This window comes from Vulpes lagopus, chromosome 9 (assembly GCF_018345385.1).
Source record: "Vulpes lagopus strain Blue_001 chromosome 9, ASM1834538v1, whole genome shotgun sequence".
Lineage (NCBI taxonomy): Eukaryota > Metazoa > Chordata > Mammalia > Carnivora > Canidae > Vulpes > Vulpes lagopus.
This window is the reverse complement of record NC_054832.1, coordinates 3020106-3035643: the sequence shown is the minus strand read 5'-3', so window position 1 is coordinate 3035643 and position 15538 is coordinate 3020106. Positions and strand designations below refer to the sequence as shown.

Genomic DNA, 15538 nt, shown 5'->3' with positions numbered 1-15538 from the left:
TCCCGACTCAGTCACCTGTTAAAAGCCACGTCACTCGAGTCACTGGGCGGATGTGAAGAGCGCCTGGGCCTCCCAGGACAGAGAGGAGTTGTCTCTAAACTGGTAACTAGGGGACCACCCAGGAGGCCTGGGGGGCGGGGGGCGGGGGCAGGCAGACAGACCCCCTTACCTGGCAGGGCTTGCTCTTCAACATCTGCACATAAAGCAGCACGGACAGGGGTCCCCACCAGAGCAACAAGGAGCAGGGGCACCCTAGAGGGCTCCGGAGGCACCAAGGATCTCTGGAGGCCCGTGGGGGGTCACATGTGCTCCCACTCACATGCCCCCCACCTTAAGAGGGACCTCCTCCAGGCACAGCGACCTCCTATAGACAATTCTTGGCTTCCACCCACCCTCTGCAGCGTGATCTGAGCACAGCAGCATGGGGATCCCTTTAGAAACCCCTCCTGAGGGCAGCCCGGGGGGCTCAGCGGTTTAGCGCCTGCCTTCAGCCCAGGGCGAGATCCTGGAGTCTCGGGATCGAGTCCCGCGTCGGGCTCCCGGCATGGAGCCTGCTTCTCCCTCTGCCTGTGTCTCTGCCTCTCTCTCTCTCTCTCTCTCTGTGTGTGTGTCTCTCTCATGAATAAATAAATAAAGTCTTTAAAAAAAAAAAAAAAAGAAAGAAAGAAACCCCTCTTGGGCATAAAGTCCATTCTGGACCCCAAGCAGACGCTGACCTCCCCGCCCTCCGCCTGCACCTGCCTGCCCCTCTCACCTCAGCCCGTCCCTCCCCTTCCGGCTCCTGCTCCAAGCGCACCTGCGCACCTTCCGAACACACCTGCAGTGTCCACCCCCCCCCTTCATCTTCAGCAGCTACACGACGACCTGACTGGCGTGGGTCTTGTTTTGTCGCCCATCTCCCCTCACGAAAGTCCCCGACTGTTCAGGCCCCAAAGCCTTCCCTGCCGACAGTCCAAGGTTAAGCTGTAATTACGAGGCGCAGACGCGCGGAGACACCTTCCAGGTCTAACGCGCCGCTCTGGCCTGAGCCGCACGTGACACCCGACGACCCGCACGCCGCCCGGGCAGCCGCCCACGTTAGGAACAGAGCATCCCCGGCGGGGTCCCCCACCCGCCCCGGCCCCAGTCACCGATGGGGCCACTGCGGGGCTGCCACACAGAAACCACGAGCAGGAAATTGTGTTGTGACCCCCCGGGGTTGTGACTGGGCTCCTGGGTGACACCCAGGGCCTGGGCCTCGTCGGCAGCACTGCCGCCCCCGTGCCCGTGCCAGGCGGGCCCACCTCCGGGGAGTCATCCGTGAGGGGCTCCGCCGCCGATGGCATTAGAGCCGCGTCCCTTCCGCGGGCGCCGCCAGGACCGCGGGCTCCGGGCACCAGGGCCCAGCTGTCGCTTCCCTGGTGCGGAGCCCACGGGGCGGCCGCGGCGCTCAGAGGCCAACCAAGGAGCTCGCCAGAGCCGACGGGGCGCGGGGCGGACGGGGACAGAGCCCGCGGGCAGCCCGCGACACAGAGGGACAGGGAGGTCAGCGGGCCTCCCCGCGCCCCGCAACTGCCGCGGGCCGAACGCACCTCCAGCGGCAGGTGTTCACTCTCCGCGCGGCCAGGATGCGAGGGAGGGCGGCCCCGGCGGCCTGTCCCGGGCTTCGTCACAGCGACGCTTCGACGCCACGCGGCCCCAGCGTCCGGCCGGCTCCTCACCCTCCGCCCGTCACCCTGGGCCTTCTCCCCACCTCCTGCTAGTGTTTCTCCAGCAAGTCCTTTGTTCCTACACGTAGGCGAGCGTTGCCACGGCCTGCTGGCCCAAGGCCCCGCGTGGGGACAGGACCCCGCTCCCAGGGGGCAGCCCCCGGTTGCGTCAGGCGCCGTGTCCCCTCCGCGTCCCGCCTGGGTGCGGCTAACGCCCGACGGATCGGGGGCCTGAGGGCGCGGCGGGCAGGTCGCCACGGCAGGGCCCCGACATCGGGTTCGGGAGGCGCCTCCACTTAGTCCTCAGCCACGGGGACGCTGGGCTCAAACCCCTCACCAACAAGTGAACAAGACATTTTACAGCACAACTCCCAAGGCTGTTACTCTGCGTCAAAGCGCACAGGCTTCTCCAGCGACTGCGACCTGCGAACCTCGGTCACAGGTTCGTGTGGCACCGCCGAAGTACCAGAGCTCAGGGCCCAGGCACCCAGAAGACCTTGAAACACCACCCACGCGCCGCCCCTCGGTGCCGCCCCCCGCGACCCTCAAGACGGCTTTAAGTTACGATGAAGGAGCTTCAGGGGAGGAACCGCCGTGCCCCGAGCCCTGCTGGCTTGAAGGCGCCCCTTGGCCCAGGCCCGCTCCTCAGGTTCTTGGCGATGGCAACAGAGCAGGTCCCCCTGGGAACTGGCCGCAGCCCCGAAGGGACCCTTGCAAGTCTTCCACCCCCGGTCCCGGCGGAGGTGTGACAGGCTGCGTTCAAAGTAGCACGGAGGTCACAGAAGCACATGGAAGCTCACAGAAGCGCACAGAAGCTCATGGAAGCACACGGAAGCACACGGAAGCACACGGAAACGCCCCGCGAGCTGCAACAGGTGCAGCTCCAGGAAGGAGGGGCCGTCATGGCCAGACCTGGCCGCTTCACCAGGGAAGGGAGCCACACACGGGTGACCCTGCCTCGTGACGGCCCATCGCAAAGTCCACCTTGGAGCCTCGACGCCCTCACCCCAGAATCCCGGCCCCGGGGCCGCAGCCCCACTCTCTCCCCCCCCCCCCCCCCCCGCCAAGAAGACGTCCCTGGGGCTCATTTCTACCCCCTCTCCCACGCCCACTCCTAACAGCGGCGGGTCTCAGGCCCCGTGATCCAAGGCAACCCCCTGGGACATCTGCAAAATTTAATCTCCAGGATCTTCGGGTGATTCTTCGGCCACCTGTCAGGCCAGGGAAGTGGGGTTCACTCCCCCCGCCGGGGCAGCCCCACGAGCCCGCGCCCACTCGTGGCCCCTCACAGAGGCCTTCCGGCTGCCCTTCCCAGACCCACCTCGGACTCCTCGGACCTCAACTCAACATGTCCAGATGCCACAAGGGGGTCTTTTCCCAGAGCCTGCCCCGCTCCTGCCATTTATTTTGGTTGGCGTCGGCAGCAGCTGCCAGTTACAAAGCTGCACGTAGCGATGCCCCATCGGGTGGCTCATTCAGATGGTCACAACTGTGGTCACAACTGTAGTCACAACTGTGGTCACGGAGATGAGGACGAGGCCAGCGGCCCAGCCACCAGCTGGGATGCTTCCTCTGGGCGGCTCGGCGCTGCGCTCATTTGAGCTGGAGAAACTCCGTGGGTGACGGCAGGGCCGGGACCCCCGGACAGACGCACACCCGCCCTCACTCGAGGACAACGTCCAGCCCCAGGCCACTTGGCACGTCTCACCTCGTCAGCCCAACAACCCTGAGGGTGGTGCTACGATCCTCACCTTCCAGGTCTGAAAAGGGAGGCTGAGCCACAGTCCCGGGCTAGGAAGAAGGTTTCGGGGCCCAGATACCAGCACATGGGGCTAAGTAAATGGGGCCCACTTAGGAAGTGCAGACTAGATGGGCCCAAGCTCATGGTCAGATGGTACCGAGGGGTCCTGTCCATGTCTCCCCTCAGCCATCCCACCCCCGGGGGGGGCACAGTCTCAGCCCTGAGCACCTGCCTGCAATCCCCCCTTCCCACTTCATCCAACTGTCCCTCACGCTGTTACCAAGACCATCCCCTCTCTCTTTTTAAAGATTATTTTATTTTTTAAGATTTTTATTTATTTATTCATGATAGACATAGAGAGAGGCAGAGACACAGGCAGAGGGAGAAGCAGGCTCCATGCCAGGTGCCCGATGCGGGACTTGATCCCAGGACTCCAGGATCTCACCCTGGGCCAAAGGCAAGCGCTAAACTGCTGAGCCACCCAGGGATCCCCCTCTTTTTTTTTTTTATTTTAGAGAGAGAGCCCTCAAGAGAGAAATCATGCCCACATGGCGGGGGGGGGAGCAGAGGGAGAAGGAGAAGCAGATGCCCTGCTGGGCGTGGAGTCCAATCCTCTGACCCTGAGATCAGGACCTGACCCAAAATCAAGAGTCAGGGCCCCTGGGCCCTCACATACATGGTTCCCAGGGGTCACTAGCCCCTTCCCCAGCCAGTCAGGCCCAGCTCCCCACGTACAGATGAGGAAACTGAGACCCAGGACACGCACAGCGCTGGCGCCGATGACATTCCCTGTGTCCTCTGCTAGAGCTGTGACCTTGAGGGAAGGAAGAGGAAGGTGAAAAGGTGGGATTTTTGAGTGCTGGCAGGCAGTTTGTGGGGGCTGCCTCCAGTCTGCAGCTAGCGACGGAGGGAGGAGTGTCGGCACCCTGTAGGGACAAATTGGTGGCAATCTCAAAGACCGTGCTTGCATCCTTCAGACTTTGGGAGGATTTCAGTAAGAGCAAAGCCACTGAAGGGTGAAACCCTTTAAAATGTGTAAGCCCAGGGGCGCCCGGCTGGCTCAGTCAGCGGAACATGCGGACTCTTGATCCTGGGGTCACACGTTCGAGCCCCATATTGCATGTAGAGATTACTTAAAAACAAAATCTTTACGATCAATCGATCAATCAATCAAGCATTTAAGTCCTTTATTTTTGAGCTAGTCTACAAGCCTAAGATGAAAGAAATGCTGTGAGTCAGGGAGACATCTACCCGATTTGCCCAGGCGGCCCTGGGGTACGCCCCTGTCTCAGGGAAATAATTAAGAGCCCTCCACCCACACCCACCCCTAGTTCACTTGTAAAAGTTTCCAGAGTAGATGACAAACTGTCTGGTCACCCAGGGCACAGCTCTACTGAAAGATAAACTAGAAAGGCACCGTTTTTCGGTCATGGAGAGTAAGGACCCAGAGACCAGCCAGTGGTGGTGGGTTTTTTAAACTTCGAAAGAGAAAAGCGAGGGCAAGGAAAATCAGGACAGTGCAGCTCAGTGATACTTTCACTGGCTAGAGTGGCCACGGCACCTCACCTGGGCTCCTCCACCCAGGATGCCTAACAGGTGGGATGAGAGCCGTGAAGCCTGGAGAAACGGCCAGGATCAAACAGGGCCAGAAGGAGCCGGAGGATCGAGCCCGGCTCCCACCCCCATGTGCAGAGCCGCTCCCACACCTGGGGAAGAGACACCCCCACCTTGGGGGGGGAGGGGGCGCGGCAGAGACAAATGCACACGCTTCTCTACACACCCCAAAGCTTCCCTTCTGCTCAGAGCACCATGAAAAAACCCAGGATTCTTCTGTAATGGGAAATTCCAGATGCAAAGGGATCTGTCTACACACACGGCTTAAGATCAATGTGTCAGAATTAAAACCACAGGCAAGGGGGTCTCCAACCAGCCTCACTCCACAAAACAGAGGGATCCCGAACAACAGGGTTCTTTTTAGGAAACAGGGGAGGGGGATAAACATACTCTGAAGGAAAGGGATTTTACAATCTAAGTGTCCCTGCCAGCCCGCAGCAGGGGACAGTGGGGGAGGGGCCCCGGCGTTAGAGCCCAGGTTAGAGGGCCCCAAAGACACACCACCAAATTCGTGGGTGAACTTTTATTGAAACCCACGATCCATGCAGCCCACTATAAACACGCTTCTGAGACGAGAGAAAGTGATTACAAACTTGTGAAAGTGGCCTGGGGTTCAAAGTGTCCCCCTTCTTTAGACACAGTATTTCAGTACTTGGGGTGAAATGACAGATCTGGAATTGGCTCTCGAGTAGCTCCACAAAGGAAAAAGGGGAAAGGGGCCCATCTGAAGCCAACGCAGGTCATCTCGATGGTCAGGGGCTCAGTGACGGAAAAATGGGAGAACGTCCTACTTGGTGCTCTACTTTGTGTAAACTATTTCACAATAGAAACTGTTAAAAACAGGGATCCCTGGGTGGCGCAGCGGTTTGGCGCCTGCCTTTGGCCCGGGGCGTGATCCTGGAGACCCGGGATCGAATCCCACATCAGGCTCCCGGTGCATGGAGCCTGCTTCTCCCTCTGCCTGTGTCTCTGCGCCTCTCTCTCTCTCTCTCTCTGTGACTATCATAAATAAATAAAAATTAAAAAAAAAAAAAAAAGAAACTGTTAAAAACAGAATCAAGTGTTACATTTTGAACATCCGTAGTAACAATTCACGAAACAAAAATTTATTTTACCAGACTGGCAGGATATGGTAACACACGTAACACTCATTACAAAGAACACAGCGCGCACTGGCGGCGTTGTTCAAAGTTTTGACACCGAAACTGGAAGTTAACGAGAAATAATATTGTGATTCTGAAAACCAGACCGGGCGGAGGAGTTGCAACTTTTACGTCTTGTTTCCCTACACACTTACGTGCTTCTTCGAGGTTTCTAACAGATCCAACCAAGCCTTCCGGCCCGCAGCACCTCCCCCCATCCCCCCACCGGGCTGAGGGACACCTGCTGTGTGGCAAAGGTGCATCACCACTGGGACCAGGCTGCTGCGCTGGGAACTGGGGTGGGGGGAGCAGTGGGAAGCAGGAGGAACTGACTGGCACCGGGAACCTCACTGAAAGCCAGTGATGCTCAAAGTCACAATCCCTTTAGGCGCTTCTCAAACAGGACTTCTGGGTCACAAAAGTTACTTTGTAGCAGCGCCATGAGGGCTGTAACACACAGTAGCTAGAGCACCATAAAACCAAGGAAACAATCTCCTTCCAACAGGATCCCTCCGACGCAGTTTCAGATCTTGACGTTCAACCCCAGCAACAAACTAATCTGTTCATCTCTGAAGGCTCGGGGTCGCTGGAGAACCCACTACCCGGAACCACCAAACTCTCTCGAATAGTTAGAATAGTAAGAAGTAGCGACGTACCGAACCTCAGAGCACAAACGCTAATTCACACGTGGAATAGCGTTTATCGTGGGCCTACCACGGAGCTACTGCGAACTCTACGTTTTGAGTCAATTTACTCAGTACGTCGCTTAATAAGTGTATTAAAATCGGAAGGAGCAAAACGATTTGTAATTTTTCTACAATCCAGACCGAGCGTCTTTTCATTCTTCTAAAATAGGAAATATAACATTAAAAAAAAGTTTCATTCAAGAAACTACTCCAAAAGCTCCTTTTAAGCCAAATTAAAAGCCTCGGTGGATAGAATAAAACTGAACTGCACACAGCCTTATAATTACAGCACACTCACAGAGCCTGAAATTTGGGTTCATTCCCATCCTGCCATTAGTTTAAGAACTAGCCTACAGACCCATTTATTTTTTCAACCAAAGCTGTCCAATTCCAGGGCAGGTTTATCTGCGAACCGCGGGGCCCTCTCCCCACCACGCCACAATGCAGAGAATCGCAGCAGAGCCAGATCCTTCCAAAAGCTGTTGGTGACCAGAAAGGAGCCTGGAGATCTGGGGGGGGGCTACAGGTTTTTGAAAACGGAAATGCGAGAAAAATACCCCCGGCGCCCAGCGCACAGTTCAGGGTAAGCGGCGCTTCGCCAAGCTCTTGTTTCGATCACACCTGAGCGAGCGCACGCGCACACCGGTCCAGTCGAGATGTAACAGGTATTTCTTACCGTGGGTCAAGGTCAAAAGGACCGAAAACCACCTCTTTGAGGAGGGTGTACAGTCAGCTTGGGATCACACATATTGTCCTAATGCTCACGGCCACGTGACCTTGGCAAGGTTCTTAACCTGCGTGAGCCTCTCCGTCTACCTTCAAAACGAACATCACCAATTTGCCGAGCCATCCTGGGGATTAGTTAACTGGACACACAACACAAAGCCTGACCTTCCTCAAGGTTCTCTACTTTTTTTTTCTGGGCCCTCAACTTTTAAGCTGAAAATCTGAGAATCAATCAATCAATCAATCAATCCACACTGTAGTGGCTAAGACTTGCTGGGTTCCCTTCACAGGGATTCCTGGGGGATCCCCGGCTCGCTCCGCTAGGTAAGGGGGGGTGGGGGACGCCCAAGACCTGCCTGCCCAGGGTCTCAAGAAGCCAAATCTGCCCTCGGGACGGTGCCCACATAGCCCAGGGCCCTTCCCCGCCAGGCCTGAGGAACCTCCCAGATGCAGGATTAAAACCATTCCTCAATCAAGCTGCCCAGAGTCTGGAGAGGCTTAAAAGTTGATGGGACTTGGCCTTGGAGAAGCTTTTAGATTAAGTGACATGGGGTGGGGGTGGGGGAAGACACTCAGAATTCACAAGGCATAGAAGCGTTGGTGGACAGACACAGCAGCCAGGGCCCACGGCGTCAAGGGGCCTGAGTGGATCGAGGGGGGACTTCCAGACCCCCGATGGGGAGCACGTCTGGGCGGGAGCCGCCAGGGCCCCATCAGCCTGCGGCTGCGGAGGGTCAGGCCCGGGAGCGGGAGCGCACCCAGCAAGGGGCCCGGAGCAAGCCTGCAGCCCCAGGGCCTGCAGCAGACAAAGGGGACGGGCGATGCCCCGGCCAAGTGGCAGGCCCAGCCGGGAAATTTAGGAGCCACGTGCCTGGCGGGAGAAGGAGAAAAGCTTCACAACACTTGGCTGTTTCCTTGGCCCAGCACCCCGGCCGCCCTTCCGCGGTGTGCGGAAAACAGGGGGGGGGCACGTGCTACTCCTTTAAGTTTTTTAGAACTTTTGCAAAGAAAGAGCGCGGCCGGGGAGCAGGGGAGCCCGGGAGCCCAGGGAGCCGACGCTCCTCCTCGGCCGCTTCTAGTAAATCCTAAAAGGCGAATATACGCCGCCGGCGTGTCCCGCGCGGAGAGGAGCGCGCGGCCTCCCGCCGCCCTCGGGCTACGGCGCTCGCGGCCCGCGGGGACCGCCCGGACTCGGCCTCCCAGACCTTCCCTCGGAGAAGGGGCCGCAGAAGTGCTGGCGGCGACGGAAACGAAACTGAGCGCGCCCCAGGCTCGCCGGGCTCGGGCTGGCTCCGCAGCCGCCCGGCCCGGCCCGGCCCCCGCCCCCGCCCCCGCCCGCACCCCGAGCCCCGAGCCCGGCGCGACCCGGCGCGACCCCCGCCCCGCCCCGCCCCGCCGGCCCCGCCGACCCCGCCGACCCCCGGGGCGCAGCGGGCAGGCCGGGGCGCGGGAGGCCGGGCCGGGCGGCGGGCGAGGCGGGCGCGGGCCTCGGGCCTACACGCGGGCCGCGCGGCCCCGGCCCCGGCCCCGGCCCCGGCCTCCGGCTCCACCCGCGGGGCCCCCGGGGCGCGGGGCGCGGGGCGCGGGCGGGGGGCGCCGAGGCCCAGGCCGCGGAGGGAGGCCGAGCTGCGCGCCCGCGGTGGGCCAGGAACCGCCGCTCCCCCGCCCCGGGCCCCGCCGCCGCCCGCCCCGCAGGCCCCGCGCCCGGCCTCGCCCGCGCCCCCCGCGCCCCCGCGCCCCCGCGCCCCGAGGCCCGCGCCCCCGCCCCCGCCCCCGCCCGCCAACCGCCGCCGGCAACGCGGGGCCGAGCGCGAGCGGCCGGGCCGGCGCCCCCCGCGAGGACTCACCGGGGCCGGCTCCCGAGTACATGGTGGCGCCGCCGAGGGGCTCCGGGGCCGAGGGGCGGCCGCGCGCGCGCCACGGGCCCCGACGCCGCGAGCCGCGAGGGAGCCGCCGGCCGCACGATCCGCCCCGGCGCGGCCGCCTCGCCAAACAGGTTTACCCGACGCGGCCGGGGCGGCGGGCGGAGGCGGCGGGCGGGGGGGGGGAGGGAGAGGGAGGGGCGAGCGGGAGAGGGAGGGGAGGAGGGAGGGGAGGGAGGGGCGGAGAGGGGAGGGAGGAGCGGAGAGGGGAGGGAGGGGCGAGAGGGAGGGGAGGGGAGGGGAGGGAGGGGCGAGCGGGAGAGGGAGGGGAGGGGAGGGGGAGGGAGGGGAGGGAGAGGGGAGGGAGGGGCGGAGGGGCGAGCGGGAGAGGGGAGGGAGGGGCGGAGGGGAGGGGAGGGGCGAGCGGGAGAGGGAGGGGAGGGGAGGGAGGGGCGAGCGGGAGAGGGAGGGGAGGAGGGAGGGGAGGGAGAGGGGAGGGAGGGGCGGAGGGGCGAGCGGGAGAGGGGAGGGAGGGGCGGAGGGGAGGGGAGGGGCGAGCGGGAGAGGGAGGGGAGGGGGAGGGGGAGGGAGGGGCGGAGGGGAGGGGAGGGGCGAGCGGGAGAGGGAGGGGAGGGGAGGGGGGGCGGAGGGGAGGGGACAGGAGGAGGGAGGGGAGGGGAGGAGGAGGGCGAAGGGAGGGAGGGGCGAAGGGGAGGGGAGGGGCGAAGGGGAGGGGAGGGGCGGGTAGGGGACGAGGGAGGGGCGAAGCGGAGGGGAGGGGAGGAGAGGAAGCGGAGGAGGGAGGGGAGGAGGAAGGGGAGGAAGGGGAGAATGGAGGGGGGGGAGGGGGGCGGGGCGGCGCGCTGGCGGCCGGGAGCCCGGCGGGGGGGCGGGCGCGGGCCCCGCGGGGAGGTGGAGGCGGAGGTGGGGGCGGGGCAGGGGCGGGGCAGGGGCGCGGGGGCCCCACCGCGGAGGAGGCGGGGCGCGGGGGGCGCGGGGGCGGGGCGGGGCGGGGCGGGCCCCTCCCCTCCAGCGGCTCCGGGGCCGCCGCCTTCCCCGCCTGGGCGGAGCGGGACCCGCGGGGCATCGCCGCCAGAGGCCGGGAGGGAAGAGCAGAAGCCCCCCCTGGTGTCCGCGCCGCCTCTGCGCGTGGGGCGCCCGCTCCGGCTGGGGGGGTTGGCGCACGGCCCCCCCCGCGGCCCGGCTGTGGCCGCCCCCGCCCCGGCCCCGGCCCCGGCCCCGGCCCCGGCCCCCCCGGCCCCCCCGGCCGCCTGGTTTCTCAAGTTACAACCGAAAGGCGCCCGCGGGGCAGCTCGCCGGCCCGGAGCTGGAGCTGGAGCTGGAGCTGGAGCTGGAGCTGGAGCTGGAGCTGCAGCGCGGGCCCGCGCACGGCCACACCGCCACCTCCCGGCCGGGAGCCAGCGCGTCGTGTAAAAGGACTTGAACAGCGAGTTCGGGGCGCGTGTGCGCTGCGTGAGGTCCCAGCCCAGCCGCCGGGAGGGCGGGCGCGCCCCGGGCCTCTGGGACCCCGCCGCGTGCTCCCCGCCGCACTCAGGGAGGCCGTCCCTCGCCCCCACCCGGGCCCGGCTCCGGCCGCGGTTACCCCCCCCCCCCCCCCCCGTTGATGGGGGTTACAAGTCTCAAGGTGACGCGAAGTCCACACTCGCTCGTCGCCGCTGTAACCTACCCGCCTGCGCTCTCCTTCACCCCTAAACGTGTGCTACCTGCGTACTGGGTGCGAGGACCTGAGTGTTCCTCCTGCCAGGGCGATGCAAAGACCACGAGCCCTGCCTGCAAGGAGCTTAGCATCCTAAGGAGGCTTTGCAAGTCTCAGGAACATCCCTAAATAAATGCCAGAAAACCATGGTTTCCTCCAGAGAGAAACTTAAAGGGACACGGATCTTCACATCATTGATATGAATGGGGTCGGTGCCGTGGCATCAGCCCCCAGGCGCTCATGCATCCCTCCCTGGTCCTCTGCTGACCACCCCCACCCCTCAAGCTGGCCTGGGTCCCCTGAGAAGCCCCCCAAACTACCCTTGCCGGCTCCCCACCCAGCAGTCCCCTTTGCGTGATCCCAAACCTGATTGTGTGCCTGCTTTGTTCAAAGCCCTTCGTGGGCTCTCCAGTTCCATCTGCCCGGGTCCGAAATCCTTAACTTGGTGCACGACGCCCTGCAGGGTGCAGGCCCCGCCTGCTTGGTCAGGATCTTCCACTTCACCTTCCACAGGCTCTTCAGATCCACGTCTCCATTTTCTCAAGAGTGTTCCTGGAGTGTGAATCAGTCCAGCGGGTCGGGAGGAAAGTGTCTGGTAGTGCCTGGAAAAGCCCACACCTGGCCCTACGTGGACCAGCCGCTGAAAGGCATGTTTGGGAGCAGAGGAGGGGGGCCGGTGTGCCCTAGCCCGGGACTGGGCGCCACCCAGCATCCACCAGCACTGGAGCGGGTTGTGAGGCGGGTGGATCCTCCTCAAGTAAAACCTAGAGATGAAAACGAAGACCCCTCCAACACGGAGGAGTGTCCAGGGTGTTGAGTGAAAGAGGCCGAGGCCCAGGCTGCAGGATTTCATTTATAGAAGCTACAAAAGAAGCAAAATTGAACTACGTTGTTTAGGGGTACATAATTGGTAAAAAGTTGAGCGAACGCCAGAGGTGGTCACCATGAGTCCAAGTGGTGGGTGCTGGGGCGGGGCGGGGTGGCGTGGGGTGGGGTGGGGTGCCCTGGCCACGGACGGGCTGTGCAGGCTGCTGACCTGCGGGAAATGCTCCTTCCAGTAACACTGCTGCTCGTTTGCACGTCCCAAGCTGCACATTCGTTTGTTTATATGTTTTCTGTGCCCTCTGTGTTTCACGATAAAACATTAAAGAAAATAATAACGGTGAGGGGCGCCTGGGTGGCTGATTCGGCCAAGCCTCTCACTTCAGCTCAGGTCAGGATCCTGTTGTCCTGGGATCGAGGCCCTTCCCTGGGGGCTCCCTGGCCGAGAGTGGGCTCCTCCCTCTGCCTCTGTGTGCTCGTCCTCGCTCTCAAATAAGTAAATCTTTTAAAAAATAGGGATCCCTGGGTGGCGCAGCGGTTTGGTGCCTGCCTTAGGCCCAGGGCGCGATCCTGGAGACCCAGGATCGAGTCCCACTTCGGGCTCCCTGCATGGAGCCTGCTTCTCCCTCTGCCTGTGTCTCTGCCTCTCTCTCTCTCTGTGTCTCTCATGTAAATAAATAAAAAATTAAAAAAAAACAATAACCATGAATGTCCTCTGCCTCCTGCTTGTGCCCCAGCAGGCCCCCAGCCGGCTGTCCCCCGGGCTTCCCCCGGGCTTCCCGCAGGCTGCCGTCCTCTCCAGCCCGGCCGCGCCCCCTCCCCTGCCCCCTCCCTGCACCCCCCCCCCCCCGGCCCCAGAGCGGCCCCTCCGCGCACACGCCGCGGGGGTAACTTTGTTGCACTTTGTTGCACCGGGTCCGGTGCAGGAGGTCGGGCTACATAATGTCTCCCAGTCGCTTCATTGTGTCCGACGCGGCGGGGACCGCGCGCGCCCCCTGCCGGCGAGGGGCGCCGTCTCCGGGCTGGGGCTCCCCTGCGCGGGGCCGCCCCCGCCGCCAGCACCCCCGGGCTCCGGGCCCGCAGCCCCCAACCCAGAGCGTCCCCTCCCGCTCCTCCCAGCCCCGCGCCCAGGGGTCCGCCGCCTTCCGCTCCCGCGGTCCTGAGCCTCTAAAGCACTGGAGCCCCCGGCTCTGGCTGTGAAACGTCTCAGGGCACCCCCCCCGGCCCCCAGGTACCCCCCCCCCCGCTCTGCCCTTCCAGGTCCCCACTCGGCGCCCGGTGTTGGCCACAGGGGGCTCCCGGTGCCCCAGATCCCTGCCTGGGCAATTCAGCGCCGGGTGCTGGGGCAAGACGGCAGGGGCCGGGCACCGCGGGCGGAGCAGAAGCGCCTGTGCTCCTCGGCACCCCGGGGGCTCTTGGTTTCTCCCAAGTCTACGGTGTAGACGCTGGAACAAGTCAGTTCCCAAGACATGTTCTGCGTGTGACAAAGCAGAATTAGGGGATCAAAGAGATGGGAAGCACTGAGTGAACCCTAAACAGATTTATCAATTGCAAGCCTTCTCAAAACCTTTTTTTAAAGACAGATTTTAGGGGACCCCTGGGTGGCTCAGTGGTTGAGCATCTGCCTTCGGCCCAGGTGGTTATCCTGGAGTTCTGGGATCCAGTCTGGCGTCGGGCTCCCTGCATGGAGCCTGCTTCTCCCTCTGCCTGTGTCTCTGCCTCTGTGTGTGGATCTCTCATGAATAAGTAAATAAAATCTTAAAAAAAAAAACACACACATTTTATTTGAGACAGAGAGTGAGAGACAGCATGGGGGCAGGGAGAAGGCTCCCCACTGAGTAGGGAGCCTCACGTGGGGCTCAATCCCAGGATCCCAGGACCCCAGGATCACAACCTCAGCCGAAAGCAGACGCCCCTTCTCAAAACCTTAACAAAGTGCTAAGAATCATGATTCTACAAAGAGGAAGGAGAGGAACAGACAGTGTGCAGCCCCACACCCACGGGGCCACAGAACTCTTTTGTCCCAGGGTACCTCCGTGTTCCAGGGGCGCACTTTGGGAAACACCAAGGTAGCACTGTCTGTGATCCCTTCTAAGGCTCTTTGGATAAAAATATTGGCTGTTTTTCTGAATTAAGAACTCAAGAGTGTACTTATGAGTTGACAAATACTTCCACCATAGTTGGAACAAAATGCACATCTAAGCAATTTCTACGCCCCGAACCCAACATTGAAGGGAAACCACTTAGTCTGAGTACATAAATCACCCTGTCATTTTGTGCGCCCAAAGAGGCTAAGTCAAGAATCCTGAACATGCAAGCAACTGGGGCCACCTCCCTGCACCACCCCAGGGGCCTCAGGTGTCACCGGGCCACAGAAGGTGTCCTGTAGGGGAAAGAGAGGGCAAGCGAGGCTGCGGCTGGTGTATGCCCAGGAGATGCACCCGCTGTGGACGCGCCCCTTCCTCTAATAAGGAAAGGCAGCCAAGATGCTGCTAACACGCAGACACGGAGAAATTAACTCCAAATGGATGATGGATTGAAATGGAAAGTTTAAAAAGGAGAGGAAATTTGGGAGATCTGGGGCTAGGCAAACAATTCCCAGACTCAACACCAAAGGCACAGCCATGAAGGGAAAAACATACTTTGGACTTCACCAAAAGTCAAGCTTTTACTCTGCAGAGGACCTGCTGAGAGGGTCAGAGGACCGGACCAGCCTAGAGCGGGAGAAAATGCTTGCACCCTGAATGTCTGACAAGACTACGACCTAAACTATATAAAGAGCTCTCAGAATTCAACAGCAAAAAAGCAAACAATCAGGGCACCTGGGTGGCGCCGTGGGTGAGGCGTCCTATTCTTGGTTTCAGGCCATGATCTTGGGGTGATGGGATCGAGCCCGGCCTCGGGCTCGCTCAGCGGGGAGTCAGCCTATGATTCTCTCCCTCCCTCCAACATAAATAAATAAAATACTAAAAATAAATAAATAAATAAATAAATAAATAAATAAATAAGCAAACAGTGCATTCAGAGCGGGGGCAAAACACAGGAAGAGGCATGTGCCGAAGAGGAGATCCTGACAGCAAACGGGCCGCCGCCCGTCCGAAGGAGGCACAGCCCAAGCACAGCAAGACGGTCGTGCACACCCCGCGGAGCCGCTAAAATAAAACAGCGACAACGACCGAGCCGAAGACTACGGAAGAGCTGGATCGCTCCCGCCTTGCCGAGCAAACGCCCAGCGGTACGGGCTCCAGGGAGAAGAGTTTGGCAGTTTCTCAAAAAAAAAAAAAAAAACCTAAACATCAGGCCCCGGTCGGGCCCCACCCCCGAGCTGCGGGGTATTTCTCCCGGAGACCTGGCATCTCAGATTTACACGTACACCGGCCCGGGATATTGACGGCAGCTTTATCTGTATGACTCCAACTTGGGAACAGCCCAAGGGTCCCTAAGGGGTGAGTAGTTAAACAAGCTGGGGCCCATCCACACACAGAACGTTCTTCAGCAGTCACACGGAACGCACTAGGGAGGCACAGAACCCCCGGCACG

At 61.6% G+C, this 15538-nt stretch overlaps 1 protein-coding gene across 1 annotated transcript in view; it reads right to left on the bottom strand.

Annotated features, from left to right (window-relative positions):
* The window catches only part of AGO2 (argonaute RISC catalytic component 2), a 108714-nt gene extending 99097 nt beyond the window's left edge, over positions 1-9617 (bottom strand). The window contains exon 1 of the mRNA XM_041768554.1: positions 9445-9617. Coding sequence (XP_041624488.1) covers positions 9445-9466 — 22 coding nt within the window. The 5' untranslated portion in view covers positions 9467-9617. The remainder of the gene's footprint in view (positions 1-9444) is intronic.
* Positions 9618-15538: the final 5921 nt, after the last annotated feature.